The 23183-nt window shown below is 38.5% G+C and overlaps 1 protein-coding gene across 1 annotated transcript; it reads right to left on the reverse strand.

Moving 5' to 3' along the window:
• Window positions 1-1062: 1062 nt before the first annotated feature.
• Window positions 1063-22894, reverse strand: LOC307260904 (sodium- and chloride-dependent GABA transporter ine). The gene is made up of 13 exons (XM_080041271.1): window positions 22326-22894; window positions 20500-20634; window positions 15386-15596; window positions 14900-15032; window positions 14274-14408; window positions 13137-13240; window positions 12061-12185; window positions 6632-6744; window positions 4698-4838; window positions 4482-4581; window positions 4181-4281; window positions 3887-4054; window positions 1063-3669 (listed from the first exon to the last, which is right to left on the reverse strand). The coding sequence occupies exons 1-13, from the start codon at window positions 22543-22545 to the stop codon at window positions 3574-3576; spliced, it is 1782 nt and encodes a 593-aa protein (XP_079897397.1). The 5' UTR covers window positions 22546-22894; the 3' UTR covers window positions 1063-3573.
• Between the last annotated feature and the right edge of the window lie 289 nt (window positions 22895-23183).

Here is a 23183-nt window from a genome sequence, read left to right on the forward strand (position 1 = left end):
CGGTTTAACTCTTTGCATGGCACAGATGAATGTCTTCACATCCCATAAGAGGAGTTAGATGGTGACCCGTTTGCCCCCTTCACTGCCTGTTCAGGCCCACAAATGCTTCCCCTCTGCCATGTGCAACTATTAATTTACTGCCCTTTGGGCTGCACTGTCTATGGCTATTGATCAAACAGCACTCCCTGTGTTAATTTAGTGCATATGATACATTCTGTCATGAGGGGAGCAGGAAGGGAGTATTGATTCACATACAGTTCTGCTAGGGGCGCTGCTGCAGCACCACGCTAACACAAAGGCCTAATTAACATCCGAACCTCTGAGAGCAAAGCATTCAGGTTTGTCCTGCTACAGTGTTTCTGCAGATCAAAGTGTTCATCACACTGACCACACACTAGTACATAAATACATGCACTTATAGTGCTGTTGGGCAGTGTATATGAAAGTATCAACCCTATTCCACACTGACATATACATAAATAATATCTTAGTAAATAAAAATGTCCTGCCGTGGCCTTCCATTGCCAACAGCATTTGTTCACATGTAATCTATAAAATCAATTGTATTTTTTAAATCAAAACAGCTAATTTAGTTATATGTGTATGTTTTTGGTTCTTTACTTCAACATGAATAGAGGCACCAATATACTGTCAGTCATTCTGAAAAGTTGTAATTCAATGGGTATTCATTAAAATGTATATACAACACATAAAACAAACCACTAAAAACAGTCAAGATGTATTTTGCTGTTATGTTATGTTATGAGACACATGAGTCTTACATTTTTCCCTTGCTGAAATATTTGTGGGCTAACAATTAAATACCTTTAACAAAATGATTGGTTTCAGATGTATGCGGCATAGTAGTAAAACAGATGTAGCACTGAAGCAGCTCAGATGGGCTCTCTGACTTTTTTTGTTGCAATGCTGCCCCCCAGTGACTCCCTCAGGCAGTAATAGGCATGACACAATAATTAGCACAAAGTTATTCTCTGATGCCAGAGCAAAATATTAAGGCTTTTTTTTATTCAACAATATGTTAGACAACAAAATCACCAACGTAGAAATATGATAAAAATAGTAAGAAACATGGAGTCATTGACATGAAACATCAACATTAAACTTTGATAGTTCTTATTAAACAAGAGGAAAAAAAATGTCTCTCTGTGCATGGAGCAAAGGATCAACTTAGTATTATCAGCATGTGCGGCTTTCAGTTGAGATGAAAACCAGCACATCATGGTTTATGGTTTCTTAACTTTTTTTTCTTCAAGTAACCCAGACTTTGTATATTTCCAAACAAGAGTCTCACCTTAATAGCCAATCACCCTAATTTGTACTTCTTCATATTTAAAATCAAATTACTAAAAAATGTAAACAGTGACCTTTTATTTGTTGTAAGTCTTTCTAAATCACCCTTGCATATTTTAAACATCAATTACAATTCAAGACAATAAAAAGGCATTTTATAACAATAACATAAACAGTATGCATCATCTTAAATAAAAGCTTTGGTTCTCATTAAATATAGATTATATATCTAAAAATAATTGTTTTTTTTTTAAAGAAAGGCACGTCTAGGTGATTATAAGTTCCATGACACAGATGCTTCTCTCTGAAATTTTAAAAGGATGACTTTTTAAGGCCCAGGTTAAATATTTTCTCCACCAACGGGCTAGTTTACTGCACAAGTATGAAAAAAAAATACAAAACTAGAGTGACAGCCTGTTCCACCTCTATACAATAGAGATGAGATGCAACACACACAGATCGTTGATAAGAAAACATCTTCAAATTGTTCTTAGCGTATTTTAAAATGTACATTCATGATCAGAGCATGTTTAAAAGGCAAGATAAAGGGTACAAAAGGGTTTGACAATCTTTCACTTTCCCATGTACACATACAGTGTCCGGTCAATTCCAGTTGAGGTAGATTGTCAACATAACATATTAACCCGAAGCTTACAGTTCTAACACTTACTGAACTCTTTTCTCTCCGTTGTCTCACAGAATTGAGACTTCTTGTACAATCTAACTATAAACATTAATTAACATCACTGCCCACTCTCAAAGTTAAAGCTCGAGTTAATATAAATAATGTTTTCACCAAAGTGAACTCTTTGGCTTCTTTTCTGTTGGACATGTGAGATAAAATCGTCGTTGATTAACTGCAGCTTTTGGGCCGACAATTGAGAGGTACCAGATAGGTGTTTCATGTATAAAGATTATCTGCCCTCATTAGCCCAATCAGCTGTATAGATCAAAGGCACCACTTTAAATCTCCTAAACTCTTGTGAGTTGCCTGCTCCAATATAATAAGAAATAAAGTCAAATGCATCACTGAAAAATAATATCAACTCCTTCCTCCACCTGCAGAGCTCAGACCACATTGATATGGGGGCGCCCTTAGCTCAGTTGGTAGGGCGTCCCCCCCCCCCCCCCCCGGGCCGGGCCCAGCAGCAGATCCGGGTTTGATTCCCACCCGCGGTCGTTCTCTGCATGTCATTCCCCTCTCTGCCCCATTTCACCTCTGTCTTACACCGTCAAATAAAGCATGAAAAATGCCAAAAAAATACCTTAAAAAAAAAAAAAAAAAAAAAAAACACATTGATATAACATTGTTATATAACACACCTGCTGCCCTGTGTTTGAGGGAAGTTTTTCTGAAGATTTGCAGAAAATTGTATATGCCAGTATGTATATGCCAGTATGTTTTTTCAAGTTTTGTAAACGGTGTTCAGGCACTGTAAAGTTATGGACATCAGATGCTATAATATATTTATAAACCGTGTCAATATCTGGACATTAAGGCATCTATGTGCCTTTAAATGGTCAAAGACTTATAAATACCAGAAACAAACTAATTCTTTAGCTCAGCATAGGATAAGACGGGCATCTAGTAAACAGTGTTGACTGTGCATGTTAAAAACATCCAGTCAACCGCGGATTAGCAACACAGCCAGGCTGCAATCATAAACAGCGGGGAGATTTTGTCTAGTGATTAACATATTGCAGTGTTTCCTTTTATTTTTATAATGTCTTTTCCAGGTGATGGCTGCCAAACTAAAACGTAAACTGAGATAAGGTTATTTGACGTTTCTGAAGATTCTCTGAATTTTACATTAAACAAGAAGTGCATAATGTACTATGGGTGGGGCCACGGGGATAACCTTAATAAATGTAACATTTGGAGGAAACTTTGAAATGGGGCAGGCCTCTTCAGCCCCTTTGGGATGTTCTTGATCAAGAAAAGTGGCCTTTAAAGCACCCACACTATACAGTATGCTATGTTTTTCAATCCTAAGGTTGAAGGTTCAAAACCTGTATACTCTAGCCATGGCATATTCAGACTCATACCTAAATACAACTAAATGAACCTTTAGTTGGTAGACAAACATTCAATATACACTTTTTACAATGTGACGGGGTTCAACTGCGTTTTTTTTTTTTTTTCACAAATGTAGCATGGGCTAAAGATACTATAAAGACTTAAAGACTATGTATGCACACAGCACTGTATGAAAGAGTCTGCTACATACAGACAGACTTGTCTAACAGTAGCTATATTCCCTGTCATGCCACTGAAGTAAACAAGGGTTCAGATGCCGGGTTGTCCAGGTGTTGTTCTTCCGAAAGGTCTATCGTGGGAATCCTGGCTGTTTCAAGTCTCTGGGGGTTCGAGAAGGCAACATTTTAGAAACAAACACACTTTAAGAAAACTATGTGAGCACGGTTGGTCAGCTCAGACAAGAAAACAAGTTGTAAAGTTGACTAGACAGACATTTCCTCCTCATTATGATGATGGGCACAATGAAAAAAACAAGCGATAAACCTTTTTTTTTTTTTTAACAATTTCCTTTGTCGTATGAATGAGTCTGGTACTCACCTGACGAAGTGAGCCCTTGTTGTTATAGATTTCATGAATAGCACCAATTGGGATCCACACTATGGAGAGCAATGAAACGCCCCAGCCCACCAATTCAGCCCAAACTGGATACGTGTACTCCCCATAGCGGGCAGGAGAATACTGGACGAAGCTGGAGACCAGTATACACTATGTAGGGAAAGAGATAGCTGTTAAACAACATTAAATAACCATCTTAAGCAATATCATTGTATTGTTAGTCTTAGATGATAATTCAGAAACTACCGTGACAAATTTCAGATAGTTTAAGCTTACCAACACCAACAAAGGACAGATCACGAGCCAACAGATACGAAAGAAGATATTTGGAGTTTTTCCTTGCATCCTTTTGACCATTAGAGACATTTTTGGGACACCTGATTAAAAAAAAACAAGGTGCTGAACAAAAACCCGGAATAACCATTAACCACACATACATACAGAAGTCCAGAAATGTTCAGAATTCCTTTTAATAGTTAACCAGCCAGCAAATCCTGTAGGATGAGGGGTCTTAAGCGTTTGCCTAAAACAGGACATCTTTCTGTGTTTGAGCTAACGAACCTGATGTGGATCTTACCAAAAATCCAGCAGACAGCTACAACTTCAAAGAAAGCCAGGGTAATGAGGGAAACCACGGCGGTGTAGTGATCCATCAGCTGAAACACATAGATGCCTCCCTGTGCAGGAAGAACAAGAGAGAGAGCCTGTCAACACAGTGACACACAAACCCATGTATGCAAATATCCTCAAATATATTTCACATTTCTCTAAGATTTGCTTTTACAAACTGTACCCTGGTAATATGTGGAATTCCAAGGATGAAGCACACGACACACACAGCAAGGGTCACCAGCTCGTCTCTCTTAAAGAAGCGCAGGATGTCTGGGCCAAACTCATCTTTTAGGAACGTTACAGCCACTTCAACTGTGGCAAACTGTGGAGAAAACATTTATTGTGTTTATAACATTAATCCCATTTGCAATGTAAACCGTGGTTCCCTATTGATTTGTTATGGCTTTCTTTGATACATTTTTGCATCTAGACTTTTTTTGACCTGGTTAGACAGTGTGTTAATATGTTAGAAAAGGGAAAAACAAATGGTATCATAACCAAAACTCAATATATTAGCCTACACTATATCTTTACTATACTTGACCTGACGGTGACCATTTAGAGAGACAGGAAGAGATACATTTGTAAACTAGTAGAATCACCAGCTCTTCATGAGTTGAAGATTTTAAATTAAAGGAAGACAATGTAAAAGTGTTCAATGTGCCACTAAAAATCCAAGGGAAAAAAAACTCCAAGGTCAAAATCACAATAGTGCTGATGCATTGTATGTGAGTAATCATTTCCATGTCAATGGTCAACAGATGGACACAGTTAGGTAAACAGTTACAAAGAAAGAGTTCTGAATGTGCATAGCCGTGGGAAGAAATGTTCTGTAATTGTTTTGCCTACAATTAGTTGAGTAATCCTACATCCGTTTTGCCCTATTTCCCCATGAGTGTCACTTCCTCCTGACCAGTGTTGCCACAGTTACTTTTGAAAAAGTAATCCGATTACTGATTACTAGTTACTCCATAAAATAGTAACTTAGTTACTTTACTGATTACTTGATGTTAAAAGTAACTAAATTAGATTACAAGTTACTTTAAACGTTACTTTATAGGTTTTGAAACTCATCTCAATTTAAAAACATGCACATATTAAGAATAATTTCAAATATATAAAATAAAGCTTGTATGCTAGTAGCCTATAGGCCTACTGTTTTCAAAATAATAAAAATTATGGTTTGAAAAATGTAATAAAAAAAACCTTTTTCCCCCCATGAAAATAAATGCATTCCTCCAAAGTGCAAAGACAGTAGCAGTGTCTTTAAAGTTAACGTGCTTGGCCCTTCATTCTCATGCATTAATTTGACTTTTCTGCGATGTCTCACGTGTTGATAGCATAGATAGTAAATAATAGGTTGATAGACTGGGTGTGTGCGGCCACCGGTCGCCACGTGACTATAAGTTTCCAAGTTTTAAACACTTCTATCTCTTCAACGTCACCATACCCGAATCCTAAATATCCCAATAGCAGACGCTATATTTCATCGGGGGGAAAACTTTGTTTTGCGCCACAGTTCAGCTTAGACTCGGCCGTAATGCTGCTGCACACACACACACACACACACACACACAAACACACACACACACAGACACAGGCACAGGCACACACACACGCTGCATGTCAGAGACGAGGGGCGCTACCAAAAAGACGAGAGGAGCGGTTGGAGCAGTTGGAGCGTTTAGAGACACATGCGCGCACATTTATTTACATTAAATCGCAATCGCAGTCATTTGTGCAGTTATGTAAAATGTTTCACTAAGGAAAATGACAGAAAAAGTAACGCACAGTGACTTTGATGAGTAACTTTAATCTGATTACTGGTTTGGAGATAGTAACGCGTTAGATTACTCGTTATTGAAAAAAGAGGTCCGATGCCGGTAACGCGTTACTAAGTAACGCGTTACCGGCATCACTGCTCCTGACATACTCAAGTCAGAGAGAAAAAGATCTAACTGACTTCAGTTATACGCATGGTATAAATGTTTATGACACATTCATATTCAAATGCGCAAGAGCTCAGATGTGTTGCTAAAAACACAAATTCAAATTTTCTATGCTAATTATCTTCCTGTCAAACGCTTTATTTATGTGAGTGTTGGAGATGTTTACCTGGCTGTCCAGACCCAGACACAGAAGCATGAGGAAGAACAGAGGGGCCCACAGCTGATAGACAGGCATAGTGGCAAGGACTTCAGGGTACACGACAAAAACCAAACCAGGACCTGAAAGACGATACAGGTTTTGTTAGTACTATGAGATACACATATTCAGCTCACAGCTGCCAAACAATTATCTGCTTGGACTTTTTCAGGCTTAAGAAAGTAAAATATTTGGAGTCTTTGTTAGCTATTCCCCTAAATGTTCACGCTAAGCTAAACTAAGATAACCAGCAGCTGGATTTAGTAAGGGGCAGGGTGTCCTATCCTGTACAGACTGTGATTACAGATTTGCCTTGAGGCACATTTGTGATTTTTGATGTTGGGCTATACAAATAGAATTGCGCTTTGGCTAAATATTTACAGTGCAAGCATTCAAAAATTAAAATGTGAAACTATTCCTTATAACACAACTGCTACTGTATATCCAAAGAAGCCGTAGTTTAGCTTATTCCGAGGATCAATGACATTTAATTTTTTATTAGATTTCAGCTGTGGTTGAGCCTAAATCCAGGTATCACACACAAAACAAAAGGCCACAAGAAGTCACCACACGTGGACTTAAATTTTAAGGCACAGTTTGTAAAATCAGGGTATTTAGAGTCATTTAGTGGTGAGATTCTAGATTGTAATGCTCCCTTGGTAACCACTCCCTGTTGGAGAACTGACAGTGGCCTTCAAGAACAAGAAGCTAGTTACTTAAGATGGCATCATCCCCCACTGCCTCAAGCCCCTTTAGGATAACTGGCTACTTTACCTTCAACAACATGAGCCATGAAATGCTAGTTAATTTATTCACTGTCAATTAACACAAGCAAATTCACACAAGAAATGTTTCCGCCGAAGAAAAAGACGGTCCAGGCTCTGCAAACTGGCATGTAAACAATGGGGACACCATAGTCAGCAACAAGAGTCTAGACCGTGCACCAACTACGGACTTCCCCTGAGTGTACACACAATATGGACAGGTATTGGGTCATGAGGAGATATTCACTGATCCTAACAAAAAGTTATTTATTTCTCCAGAATCACCGACTCAACCTTTAATTTATTATAGCTCATGTTACTTAATGTATGCATGTCATTTCTTGCAACTTTTGGTGAAAAGAGAAAAAAAATCAAAAATAAAATTACATAAATAATACAAATTATGTACACCTATATTATCGCTGGGTTTTATCCATTTGAAGTTCCTTTTGTGGAATGTGCTCGGTCACTGTCTATTGTTAATATAGTCCAGGAATGGGGTCCATGTAGTTAGAAATGCATGTTGTTGTCAAGCAAGTCTGAATGTTGTAACCCTTTAGGCTGTTACATACTCCGCGAGAAGAAAGAACAAAGTTCTCGGTGACAGAGCTGCGAGAAGAAAATGACGTCATTTTCTTCTCTCAGCTCTTATTTAGCTGTTCTCGCAGCTTGTTCTTGACACATCACCCGGGCCGAACTTTCTTCTCGCAGCTTGTCCGAGAACTATTGTGTGATTGGTCAGTCTGAAGTCAATGAGGAAAGCGAAGTGAAATCAGCTGGCGCTACTGAGTAAATTACCATGGTAACAATGCGCCGCGGTGAGGAATTCGGCAGTTGAGTTCTCGTGAAGTATGTAATGTCAGACCAGAAAGAACTTCTCGCAGCTCTGTCACCGAGAACTTTGTTCTTTCTTCTCGCGGAGTATGTAACAGCCTTTTCACAGTTTGCCATGTCGGTCATTAGTTCAATCCAGTCACCATAGGATGAAGGGGTGACTGATTTCCAATTCCTCAACACAATGATTTTTTTTGCCATAGATCTGGTGGTCACGGTATTGTTCTCAGAATATCAAGTGATGAGGTGAAGATGTATTTTATATATTTACATTTGATACATACTTCTTCGCAATCACCTGTTGGGCTGATCTCTGATAACTGCGGCTTACCATAGCCAAAGATATCCATGTACCAAATCAGTGAAATTCTGTAACTGGAGTGTAAATGCTGTAAGAAATGTTACACATTGTGTGGTTTTGTCTTTACAACCACTTGCTTTCCCAGTTACTAGTTAAAAAAGTTGGGCTTAGTGCCAGACCACGATGGGGTTCTATTTAAAGGAAAGACAATGTGGACCAAATAAGAGTTAGGAATGTCCTGTCTCTCAAACACTGACATGATTTTGAAGCAGCTTTTCAACAGACTTATGAGGCATACCAAAAAATACACCATTGATTAGCCATTCGTGTCTGCACACTCAAACATTTTACAGAACTCTTGATTCAAATCTAACCAAAGGTCAGCGAATCATTTTTTCAGTGAGGTCTGGTCACACACTCGTCATTTGACAGTTCGATTAGAGCGAACAGGGATGCAGCGCTTTGATTGGTTGCTTATCTGAGCCAGGGGCTGAACAGGAACAATCTCTCTCTGTTTTACATAATGCACTTCTTAACAGAAACCAGAACTGTCTGTGTTTTTTATGCATTGCAAAGAAGTGCTGTGTGCTAGAGACAGATAGTAATGATTATGCCGGTATTCCCTTCACCAGATTTAAACACCCCTAAATTAATATCAGGACGTTTGTGTGTATATATAGCCTGCCAGGTTCGTTTGTTCCTTGTTTGAACCTGTTCCACTATAAAGTTTATGTGTTCATCGACCCCTGCTCTTTATTTATGGCAAACAAAGACCAAAAGCTGATTTACACAATTCCCAAAAGGTTTTACTTTTCACCAAAAACCTTCACACCATATATTACCTTAAAGGCTCTGGTTTTAAAGCATGTTACCCTTTGACCCCTGCCTATCTCCAAATCTCCCCCTGTGTTGATCCCCTAACGACCCTTACAATTGTCTCTTCTAATTTTATCCTAGGTTAAGTCCAGGTTTCAGACCTTTATCCTTGATAAGTTTTTAGAAAGGAGGAGATTAGATAATAGGTTTTTAATTATTCTGGTGGATGAATACCTCACATTTACCCCTAGCTTCAAAAGACTACCGTTAAGTCCTCACTAAGTCCATACACCTGGATGAGCTTAGGCCAATAGATAAATGCAATTCCCTCCTAATTCAAGGAGTGTGTTTATGGGATGTGTATTCTTTGTTATCAGTAGTGTAGCCGTAGTGTAGGTTTGAATTGCTTACCTCAGAGGCGCCGCGGTCTCTTTAAAGAAAAACCCTAATTAGGTCCTTGTTCCCAACTTTAAACTAAAGATTCAGGCTCAAGAGTTATAGCGTTTTCAAGAAATTTTATTTTACCAATACAAAAAGATTATACTTTCACAATATAAAAAGAAAAAAAGAAAATAAAATGAAAGGAAGGAAAATAAGTACCTACACTCCCATTAATGTGGTTAATATATGTAGAGAAGTATAAGACTTAACTTATGTGTTGTATGTCTTTTGTTCACATTGAATTCAGTTCATGAGTTCTCCCATTTTCAATCCACAAGAGATCAGGAGTATTCTCATCTTCAGGTTTTTTAAAGCTCTACTGTCTACACAACTTCAATAGTTCTGGGTGTTGGCCGATTCTTTCAATCTTGTCATATATATTTGAATATCTTCAAATGCTATGACAAGCTTGATTTTGCGACACAACAATCAGGAAAAGTTGGTTCAACAGTTTATTTGGTTGATCCACAAGAGATCAGGAGTAAAAGTTTGTCCACTGTCTACACAACTTCAATAGTTCTGGGTGTTGGCCGATTCTTTCAATCTTGTCATATATATTTGAATATCTTCAAATGCTATGACAAGCTTGATTTTGCGACACAACAATCAGGAAAAGTTGGTTCAACAGTTTTTCAACCTCAACTCCATGCTATTTTACAACCTGGTTCATCAATTAGTTATTATCAATCACCCAAATGGTCCCTTACCAAACTTCTCAGAATAGAAAAGGAAGAATTGGTTCCGAGCCTCTTCCCCTTCTTGAAAAGAAAAAATAACTAATACCAATACCCCTCAATTTTTCTAAGTATTTTGCACTCAAAAAGATTCAGAGTGTTTCTTTCGAGTTTTTCTTCTAAGTCTTTCGTCCATGCTAAAAGAACAAAAAAGTGGAACAGTCAAGACTTCCCCAAAAACCCACAGCAGCAGCTTTCCCAAAAAACTCCCCATCTTGCTCAAAACCCTGGCTTTATATAGTCTGCAGACAGAGAGAGTGGGTGTGTGTATTAGGAGGAGAGAGGGTGGGGGTAAAGATGAGGGTGTGTGTGTGTCCAGCTCAAGGACCCACTGCCCCCCTTGTCTCTCTCACCCCTGACCTGTCCCAGGACAAGCCCAGGCATGCCTTTTCAGAGAGGCCTTAGGAATTCACAATTATGTATATATTTCAGGATAATAACTTGAATACAACACTTTTAGTGATTCTACCTTAATATTAAAGGTCACTTGTTACCTTGCCTGTCTTATTAAAAATATCATACTTTTCCCTACGAAAACAAGAAATATACATTTCACATTCTCCTAAGAACAAGATATGTACAATGAAAAGTTGCAATATTCTTGCCTATCTCAACAATAGAAAACCAAGAAAAGAGATATCCATTCTCCAATGATGGTCAAGCTACTGTATATAATTCCGAAAATCACACTCCAAGGGGTCTTTCATTAGACCTTTCTTAAGTGCCCGCTTCTTTCAAACTCTGCACATCCAGTTAGTAATGGTGACTTTCTGTTAAAGGCCTACTTCACCGGTTTGAATATGAAGGTGTATTGAATTCTGAGATCCTATGTAGTATAAATGTGCAAAAAAAATTTAAATCGGTTCATCCTAGCCTGAGAAAAGGCAGAAAGAGTGTTTTTTTTAACCCTATATTTCTCTTTCTCGTGACATCACAGAAAGAGAAATATAGGGTTAAAAAAAACGTACTTTGTAAATATTACTGTGATGTCACAGTAAAAGACATCACAGTAATATTTACAAAGTAAGTTTTGCCAATTCCAATCCCCACACAGTGATATGATATAGAAAACCACAGTGCAGATGATTTTTTTTAAAGTGCTTGTGCGCCCCCCATGCAGCATGAAAAAATAACGCCCCGGGCCGGGCGTCTGCCCGGTTTGCCCGTGCCCAAAACCACTACTGGACGTTATACAACTGTTCTTACAGGCTGAGTGGTGATGAGTAAACTGAGTGCTGTTTTAAGAAACACTTCCACTATTCGTCCTGAAGTCAGATATTCAATTCAGACATGCACATCTTGAAATCTTTGTCTTGTTTTTCCATTGAAAGAAGAAAAAAATGCTCCCATGAGGATGAAACCAAAGACAAGTTCTTAGATACAACAGAGTTTGAGATGTATTATTATGTCCTTCTCTATCACAGCAAGTCCACCATTTTGTCATCTTGTTTAGGTGCCTAAAACAAAACAAGTCTTTGATTCCATGGTCTTTCCAGGCTTGAAGCTTACCATCTGTAGCTATGTTGTCCACTGGGAGGTTATGTATATGAGCCATGTAGCCAATAGCTGAGAAGATCACAAAGCCAGCCAGGATGCTAGTGAACGAGTTGGTAAATGACACAATTAAAGCATCCCTGGGAAAGAAGGGGACACAAGAAAAGATCAGTGTCAGAGATCTAGTATCGAAGAAATGTAGGAAAAGGAAGGAACTAGATTATGAAGCAGCCATGTGATCCCTAAAACAGCTGTTTTCAGTTTCTCTACTAGATCAACACACTCTCAGTTTGTCAGAAATAATTGAAACATTTGGGAACTAAAGTAAAAAGTGTCTCTGGTAGTTAAATAATATAGAGCAGTTTAAGGGTTTCTGGTCTATTTTTCTTTACCACACAGGGAAACTGAGCCCTTCAAACAACCTTCATCTCTTCTTGTTCTAAATTAGACTGATCCTTTCAAATGTTCGATCAAACTGTCTCCATTTTTCCCGTGGTGGGCTGTGGTTGGCAGTGAGTGGGGCAGGCAGGGTTCATTTAATTTCTCTGCAGGCTTCTGGGAGTAATCTTTCTTAAAGAGAGCACGATAGGCAAATTGCCACACAGTAAACATGAACAATTCAGAGAGAGAAAAACACAGATTGAGCTTCTTTCATAAACAATTTGTCCGCTTTGTTCCTCTGTTGCTGTGAGCAAAAAATGCATACAGAAACTCATACAGAAGCTGCTCTTACAATCACAGAACACTAAGAACACTGCTATTCAACTCACAGCACATCAAAGGTTTGTACTGGATGGTCCTGGATTCCTTTGTGTTAAAGGGACAATATAACTTATTATGTTTAGTGTATTTTGAGTCAAGTCAATAAGTTGTATTTAAGGTTAATTTTGTTACAAAATGACATGTTTGGTTTAGGCATTTTGAAATGAGAGAGTGAAATCCCATAAATACATACAATATAATGTACAACAAAAACACATCGTAATTCACTATTCGTTAACTAAGCATGGTTTTACTCAAGCACATTTTCCTGGAAGATCAAAGAGATGGTACAGCTTTTCCCGACACAGAATATCGGAACATGTCCTTACCTCAGAATGTTATTGTTGAACTTGTTGTAACTAGCCATGGAAATCATGGAGCCAAATGCTATCCCGATGGAGTTAAACACCTGGGCAGCTGCATTAACCCAAACCTATGATGGACATAAAGGAGAGCATGACCATTCACTTCAAACCTTTTTGTAATGGGATATGTTCAACAGTCATGACAGTCTTGGTTCATAAGAGATTTCCGTGGTTGTGTTGCTATCTGAATTGGCTGAGACTTATGGTTGATGAAGGATTTAACAACATTTTAATCCCAATGTGATTATAGTGGAGGGGTTCTGCTGGTCAGTAAAATCTATTAAAAGACTTTGATGTAGTAGCAAATATTTAATGTTAGAGAAAACCCCAAGATTTTAAATAACACTTTATTTGTATGCATGTTGTCTTCCAGTGTGCGTGATCTTGGATGTATATATTTACAGTGATCAAATCAAATATCTTTTTATTTATACAGCCCAATATAAAAAATAGCCATTTGTCTCAATGGGCGTCACAGTCCATACACAATATGACACCCTCTGCCCTTAGACCCGAAGCTAAACCGAGGTTTGACTTTTTCCTACTTGGGAAGTATCTAGCTCTCTTGCTCTTGTGCTATTAAGGGGTTAAGAAAGACACAGCTGTGGCCACAACAGACTATTCTGGGAGATTCAAAGCCCCTGACATGGCTTTATTCAACATCAGAGGGAAACTATCACACTAGTTTGGCTTTCCGTCCCTTAAAAAATCTTCAAAGCCAAGCTTTTCACTATTTAGGCCTAACTACATATTAAGCGGTTAACTGAGTGTGCCACAGCAATGACCTCTCCCCCTCATTCACTCAAGGTTCTGGCATTTGCTGAGTTTGACGCTTCAGAAAACACAAGATAAAAGCATATTCTGTGAAAGAGAGGGTTGAATCTCAGAAAATGTTTGACAATTGCATTAATTTCCTTGCTCCCTGAAATAAATAGTTTAATATAAAACTGATACCATTTATCATTCTTTATAAGATAAGATAACCATTTTATGTTTTGTAAGAGGTTATCAATGAGTAGGTAGGTATGCGTTATACAGTAAGGTACGATATGGAGGCAAAGTGACTACCTTTTGACATTACTTATTTATTAACAGTCTCACCTTCACTTCAAAGAGTTTGCTCCATACAGGTGTCACAAAGTAGAGGATACCTTCCTTGGCTCCAGGAAGACGTACGTTATTAATGAGCAGGGCAAACAGGATGAAGTACGGAAACACAGCTGTGAAATACACAACCTGCGTGACACAGAGAGTAAAAAGCAGAAACAAAACAACATTTGAGTTTGCTGTGTGCTTTACGTTGCAGCACTTGAGCAACTGTGGCACCAGTGAGGATGAAGTCGGACCTAAACAAGGTTGTTAAATGAAGTCAGGTTAAATTCCATGTATATCACATTAACTTTTTTTTTTGAATACCAAATGTAAAACAAATATGGTGGCATAAAATATGGTGCATACAAAGTGAATGGCACATATTTTCTTTTATACATACAGACTACAGAATATAAACTGGTTTCCTGTAATCAGCACAAAAATTAACTCCTTGCCTAATAACATCCTCGTCTTAACACAATGACATGGGTCAATTGCAAACATTAACTCAGACAAAATGCCGGAGGACAGGGGTTTTTCAAGCAATGAAGGGAAAAATTGGACAGACACAACATTTATTATAATCATCACTATGCATAAACAGATATTCACAGAAAAACAGCTGTTACTCTGACCTTGCCAGTAGATTTGACTCCTTTAAATATGCATAAATAAACGATGACCCAGGAAAGAAAGAGATAGCCAAAGAGTTCCCAGCGAAGGCCACCAACTTCTTCAATGCCACTGGTTTTTTCCAGAAGCCTGTGACTGGAAAAAAACAGAAATAATTAGCAGCATGAAAATACACATAGCAAGTGATTCCAACTATTGTAACGTGGTGACAAACATTCAGTATTTTTTTTAAACATCAAATAACCGTGACTAAATCAGCTTAAAATTAAGTTTACCTTGGGACATTGTATATTAAGAGTAAAGAGTTTAACACAAATTGCCTTATAACAAAAGCACAAACCCTCCACATACTTAGCAAATGCTGCTACACCTTACTAGTGTACAAAAGTAACTCACATCCAATGTGATATGACAGAAATAAAAAGAAATTGCTTGAGTGGTGCATATTGTGTATGTCTGAAGCTGAAAATCCAGTGAACTGATCTTACTCAAAGAACTGCTGGCTGGCGGACTGCAGATCGGTGCTGTTGCCGGGGAAACCGCTGGAACAGTTTCCGACAACGTTCCAGGTGTTGTTGCAGGACTTCCAGGGGAGGCTCCCTCCGAACGAGTTGAAGAGATAGAAAAGTGCCCAGCTCATGAGCACATTGTAGTATGTGGAGAACACGAAGGAGATAACTACCGTGGCCAGACCGATACCTGCCGAGTGACACATGGGGTGGTGGGGGACACACACACACAAAGTAAGAACAGCTCTGCAAAAAGTATGCTGTGGGGAAGAAGCTGTACACTTTACTTCTTAAAACACTGTAGCTAGGCTACACTTAACTTCTTAAAACAAAACTCTAATACTTGATATTTTGCGTCGAGGTGCCAATTATGTGGGCCCAGGATTATGAGTGGAGCCTACATCTCAAATAAAAGTAGACAACAGAGACGAGGCAGGCTCATGGGGTAACCCTGGTACAGGCCAAGATGAAGTGAAGCAAACTCGGACACAGATAAAAGACATTCCTAGAGCCATGGATTAGAAATTCCACACTGTCATTTGGCCTGGGAATATAACAGGCCCCTGACCAAACGAGTAAAGTTGAGATCAAAGTTCTACAACAGATCTAAATTATTCATTTGTTTAGCACCTGTGGCTTTTGGCTGTGTTCTCAGATTTCAGAATGGGGTGTGTAGACCTGGTTTTAGCATATGTGTTTTTCTAACCTGAACCATTTTAAATACAGGAAAGTATCTTGGAATAAGACATTTTCAGCCAAATTTCCCAATAGTATCCAGCTGCAGCCCCGGAGACAAACACCCTGGCATGACAACAACACCCAGGCATGATGGAAGTAACTGTGGTGTGAGGACATTACCTGTAGATTTTATTTTTGCAACGTCATAAACTTCTAAGTTGTAAACAACGTCAAACAATAACAAGACCGCAGACCGATACTAAGTTTGTGTTATTTCTATTGTTTTGGCGATTATGTTCAGGCATCACAGCTGGGTGGTTAGGGTTAGGGCAAGGGGACAGGGAGAGGTTAGAATATAGATAGAACATTGACGGAACACCGCGGCGGCCATCTTGAGTACGTCACGTCGAACAGTAAAAAAGACCGCAGACCGATAGGCTACTAAGTTTGTGTTATTTATATTGTTTTGAGGATTAGGTTCAGGCATCACAGCTGGGTGGTTAGGGTTAGAGCAAATGAGTGACGTAGCAGACATGTCATGGAAGCTAAATAGTCAAAAATCACGTCCGTCACACCACAGTTACTTCCGTCACGCCTGGGTGTTGTTGTCACGCCAGGGTGTTTGTCTCCGGGGCTGCAGCTGGACTCTACTCAAATTTCTCGAAAATTTGGCAACAAAAACAACTGTTCTATATTATGATATTAATACTTTTAAGCTGTAGTTCAAAGTTTTGGGAGATAGGATATGTTGATTCACTGTCTTAGAGTGAGTTACATGAGAAGACATCCCCCCTCTCACATGAATGGTAAATATGTGTCTGGGACTAGTAAACACTTAACTTAGCGAAGGATAGAGACTGGAAAAAGTACAAAACAGCTAGTTTGGATCCGTCTAAAAGCAATAAAATCCACCTACTGGCACATTAAATGCTCCATAGTCAACATGTCATATCTTGTTAGGTTTAAATTATATAGCCTACGAATACATTTCATTTTTCCGTTTACGAGGGTTATGTGCTATTCCAAATTCTATTTCAGAACTAAATTTCTTGGCGTCTCAGGTCTTTGCCTGGCAACTGGTCCTCTTAATATTCCAGCTGCAGCACATAAACCCCTTTGACGGCAATTGGATGTTGTTACACTTCATGTTTGTGCTAGGCTAGCTTGTTTCCCTTGTTTCCAGTCTTTATGCTCAACTAAGTTAGATGGCTGCTGGCTGCAGCTACATGTATTCACCATATTGGTCTGAGAGTGGCATTGATCTTCTTATCTACCTCTCAACAAGAAAGAAAAAAAATTGCATTTCCAAAAATGTCTGAATATTCCTTTTTCTATTGCTATTCCTGTACATAAATGGGAAATGTTTAAGCATGGAAGGAAACCTCCTTTGAATGGATTTGGTTCTCCATTTTTCACCGATGTAAAAGCGCCTCAGAAAAATGTTTTTGTTTTTTTGTTTTTTCCTAGTCAATGACTGGAATGCCCTGCTCCACTGGTCCCAGTGTCACTATCTGGTTATATGGAAGGAGAAGCGGCTGAAAAACAGCTCTGTGTCAACATGATGACGGAACCCAATGAAACCTCCCCTGAGCTCAAGGATCAGCTAGAACCACTGTGTACAGTCCATGCTAAGCGCTCCTTCCTTTGTGATTGCCTGTTTGCCTCGTTCACTCTAAACATCTAGCTTTCATGGTCGACTGCTCCATTGGTACACCAGACACACTCAAAGTGATGCGCCATTTCAAACTGACAAAACACATCGGTCTGCAGGAGTCAAAAACATGGCAGAGCAGACACAGATTGAGGGAATACGTTAGAGCTATCCTTTCCTGTGTCTTTTTTATTAGTTAATTGTTTTATGGCGAAAGTCATCACTATGATAAATTAGAAAATTCACCTGAATGGAAGAATATTTAAATACATACATTTTACATGCTGACGTGAAGCCTACTGAAGTGAATTAAACATAGCATATTTGTTGATTTGTGACAGACATTTGTGGGCAATTCAATGAAGGATCACAAAAACATCAAAGCAAACTGTACTGAGTTGCACAGGGAAATCATTCAAGGAACGTACAGAAAAAAACTACCTGCCTTTGGCCCTTGTTTACCACAGAGCATTAACCAGGGAGAAATGAGGGATAAATCAAGGCAAGGACCCATACGTTTTGACCGGGTAGATAATCTCTGCTTTTAAGAAGATGAGAAAACTATGGAGAAAAATCTCAAGTTAGAACAAGACAGGCAGCATTTTCAATTCACACCCAAAATTACTGATTGTTGATGGCTGGGCTCTTGTTTTATTTGTACAGTCATTAGTTTGAAGTGCTGCAAGGTGAATGCCAGTGCTCAGTTTATTCATGAGTTTGGTTGAACTCTAACTCAGTTTGTAGGTTTTATTATATAGCATTTGGGACAGGGTGAGAAAAAATTATATAGGAGGAGTTTTTTTTTTTTTTCATTATGCACTTCCAAAAAAACAGACAAAAAGTCAATTTTATTCTCAACGATTCTACTTTTTTCTTGGAGTATATAAAAAAACATCCTCCTCTCATTTGTTTTCCCTCACCCCTGGCCCTAATACTATTCCATAATGTATCTGATTGGCACTGTAAGCTTTTAAACAAACAACCCTTAATGCTGATCCACAGGATTTGCTTTGTAGACTGTGAGCACATTTCAGCCACTTATATTAGACGACAGTGATTACAGCAGTCATTGCAATGTTGGCATAACAAGTTCTCATCCATCAACAAGTGAAAACAATCCATTGATCAGAAAGAAAAGGGAAGATTTCATTTCAAGTGGCAAATAGAAAGTGCTCCAATGTGCAACACAGTCCTCTAACCTCACTATTTTAAAGATAGAAAAAGCTAACATGTTTAGTCTGGATTTTTGATCAAGAGTTGAATTGGATATACAGAGACACAAAAGCAAGAGATTATTAGGGATATTACATTAAATAAAGTGCAGTAGTTAATGGGAACATATTGGAAAGGGTTTGTGAGTGAGGGGTTCCGCAATTTTTAGATCCAAGAAAGTTTTCGAAACGATGCAAGTTCTGCACAAAAATATATAAAAATAAAACCAATCAGATGCTTGTCAACATATAGGCCTTTCATTTATTGAAATCTGGTTATTTCACTTATGATACAGCCCTTCCAAGTATGAAATGAGTGCACAGTTGAAATAGTGACTGGTGAATATAAATTATAGGAAAAGTTAAGATGTTCCCTTCTCTAAAGTTAGTTTCTGAAGGCGAGACACACAAGTAAGAAACTAAAAACTGTGCACAGGATAACATAATGGAAATACCACTTTACCTCTAAATTAGATATACTCTATATTACAGTTTGCTGTGAATTGCTTGGCATGCAAACTACACTAGTAGTGTATGGAAATGTGCTTGATTAAATATAGTACATTTTCAGTCATAAACACAATGTGAAAGTTCGCACTAGTTATTGTAAGTCGTACAAGTCGTTGTATGCAAAGCAATTTAAAACTATACGTGCCTGCTAAACGCCCTGTCAAATGAAGAGCAGGGCTTTATAGCTGTAGACATGGAGGACATCAGAAGAGGTTTGATTACATTTGGGCAAACGGGTTCTACAGGCAGTACAGGGCAAAGTTCACTGCATTCATCCTTTAAGAGGAACCCACTGCACTTACAATAGAATACAATATTGCTGTTTGTTTGATTTTTCTTAATGCACCTGTGACTCAGTACACTATTGTATTTCCTGCTCTTTGTTCTCACAGACTGTTAATGGGAAAAAGCGACGCGCATGGATTTCTGTATGACTTACAATAACTAGTGCAAACTTTCACATTGTGTTTATGACTGAAAATGTACTATATTTAATCAAGCATTTCCATACACCACTAGTGTAGTTTTGTTTACAGTTTAATTTATCTTCTTACTCAACACCCAAAAAAAACTATTCTGTTGTTGACTGTGATTACACAGCTACTGCAATGATTCAGATAATTTGATATGATCATACTAACATACTTTACTAGTTTGTGCTCAATTGGGATTCCTGAGACTGATAGTTAATAATTAACTTTCTTTTTTTGGGGGTAGGGGGTTTTAGGATTGTGGTGGGGGGTGCTTTGCTCACCAATGGATTGTGGAAACTGTTTCATAGTACCGACTATACTAAGCAATTACATTTACAGTAACTACTTCCCTGATTTTATTACTGATATACTCAAAGATTAAAATGTAATTCATCAATTTACATTTTTAGAAATGAGGTAACCACCTATAGTGTGAGCTGCATGCACACAACCATAAAGCTCCTGGCAGACTTTGAATGTATACATTTTCTTTTTTTAAATGAAGGACAAATTCATCAGATGTTCATCCCCGTCCCACCAGAGGAGGCTTTGGCCCGCACTGTTACTCACCTTTAAACAAGGGACACATTTTGGCGAGAGCATGCACTGGCCCTAAACGAGTGTATTGCCCAATAGCAAACTCCATGAAGAGCAGAGGAATGCCGCACAGTAGCACCATGGTGAGATAAGGGATCAAGAAGGCACCTGAATCAGAGGAACAGAAAGAAGCAGTGGGTGGCTCATACTGGTATCCCCTGTCCGTCAAGTGCTTTTGTGCGTTGTATGGATGACTTGCAAATGCAAGTGCAAGTCATCCATAGAAGTCATCCATTCATAATGGGAGGCTTGATGGCTTATCGAAAGTACGGCTACACCCCTTAATACAAGCATTAGGCTTACGTCTATTTAGTTCAAATGAATGGAAAACAAGCACTGAAGATTTTCTTTAACAACAGCTTCATAGTTTTTTACATTTAAATTTGCTCAGTCATTCATGCTTGAAACAAGGATGTGGTTGTAATAGGGTTGCAAAATTCCAGGAATTTTCAAAGTTTGAAACTTTCCATGGGAATTAACGGGAATGTAAGGGAATTAACAGGAATTATGGGTATAAAATGGAATTTACTAAATGTAAGGTTGGCCTTTAAAAGCCCAGGCAACCCAAATGCACTAAATCCTTCTAACTATTTTACTTAATTTATTAAATTGGTGAGGTCGCGGGATGAGTAATATTTTACTCAACATTCATGTTCAGTGAAATAATTGTTCAATAAAATAATCAACACTTGATAAAAGTTCTACTTACAAATAAATTTGTTGAAATGTAACATTTCTTAATTGTATTATGTAGCATTGATGTCTCACTATGGCAAAACATAATGTCTATATATTTGTATTTATGTTTTGGATATGATACAGATCATTTAAATTACCCCCATTAATTCCCATAATTCACAATTTTGAATATTCAAAAAATTCCCGAGCTTAACTTCCCATGGAAAGTTTCCAGAACCCCCTTTGAAACCCTAGGTTGTAATGGCTCACAAAAGGTATGTACAGTATGTATTTAAGTAACTTTTTAATTGCTTTTTTCCTCCTAAACAGGTTTTGTGGTTAGTTTTTTACTTGGATGAATGGGGGTTGTGGGTGGTGCATATACAGCAGAATGCAAAGCCCCTTGAAGCAAATTGTGATGTGTGAAATGGGTTGTACAACCCACAAAACTGACTTGACTGACTTGGTTCAAGGCACCAATCTCTAACAATCTTTTGACATGTTTATCACTAACCTGCATTGAAAACATATGTACTGTTATTTTCTATTGTTCGAAAGAAATGCCATTCATGATCTAGATGACGTCAGTCATCCTGCACGTGACTGCTCTACTGCTACACACTTAAAGAGCTGTGTAAAGGAATGACTCAGCTTTTTGACATACTTCCATGAACATTCTTGGACATATATTGGCCAAAGTATTATGTACACATGTACAATAGCAATTCAATACAACAGCTCAGCAATAACTTCTTCCTTTTTTTGTAAGTTTTTAGTGACATTGACTGAAATGTGTTAATTCCACTATAGACTATAAACAGTCCAGAACTAAACAATGCTGAAATGTATTACTGAATTATCTATTTGTAAAACTGAACATTATGGCATCAGAAAAAAGTGGACTTCATGTCAGAACAGTTGCAATCGTTTACATTGCCCTACTACTCTGATGCAAGCTGATTTAGTGGCTACTATATGAATTAGTGTGGCTATACAACAACATCCTCAAGTAGCCCATGCGCAATAAAGTCATTTAAACATCCCTATAATCGAGCAGGTTATTTTGTAGGATCGTCGTTGTTATCACAACAGTTCAGCCTACATAAATCAGCAAATCTTACCTCCGCCGCTGCTGTAGCACAGGTAGGGAAACCTCCAGACATTGCCCAGCCCCACCGCATACCCCACCGATGCAAAGATGAACTCCAGTCGGCCACTCCATGTGGGTCTCTGCGCCTTGGCTTGCGCGGTCCTCTCGGCGATCAGTTTGAGGTTTAAGGGTTTCAGAGCACACTCTCTCTCATCAGAGGGTATCTTATCATTTTGGCTTCCGACCTCCATCGTAGTTTGTCAGCGGTGAGAGTAAAGTGACGGTTTTCGTTATAACAATGTAGCCTATCATACATTCTAGAAATAACAAATCCCGTTAATTTTCGACTGAACGAATGATTTAGCCTAATTGATTCCCTTCAAATGGACCATGACCTGACGAGTAGCCTAAGTTATCCTAAGATATATAACCGCTACCTTTGATTATCCAATAGGACCCCGGAAACCGACTTATCAAAGGTCTGTTACTTAACAATGACTGGTTATTCAATGAAAGCCAATTAGATGCGCCATGGAAACAGATAGGCTACGGTTCGCCTGTAGCACAATGATCGGCAGCATGCACAAATCCCAACACGCCTGTTCAACATCCAGACAAGTCTGAGTCTTGGTTAAATAATGTGTCATAGCTGTTGGCTAAAGGTCCTTTCCCATTTTCACTGCTCCGGCTGCTGTCAAGCCAGCCGGGTTAATGTGTGCAAGGCTACGCATCTTTCCAAAATAAAAGCCACGTAAATGAGTTGAACTTGACATTTAGTCAAGAGAACAGGAAGAGGTGCCGCAAGGATGCCTACTTTCCGAAATCTTTTTTTATATATATACATAAAACACTTTCTAAAGCCTACCATTTTATGTAAATTTTTTTCGGC

This window comes from Ammodytes marinus, assembly GCF_949987685.1.
Source record: "Ammodytes marinus genome assembly, chromosome: 2".
In the NCBI taxonomy this organism is placed as follows: Eukaryota; Metazoa; Chordata; class Actinopteri; order Uranoscopiformes; family Ammodytidae; genus Ammodytes; species Ammodytes marinus.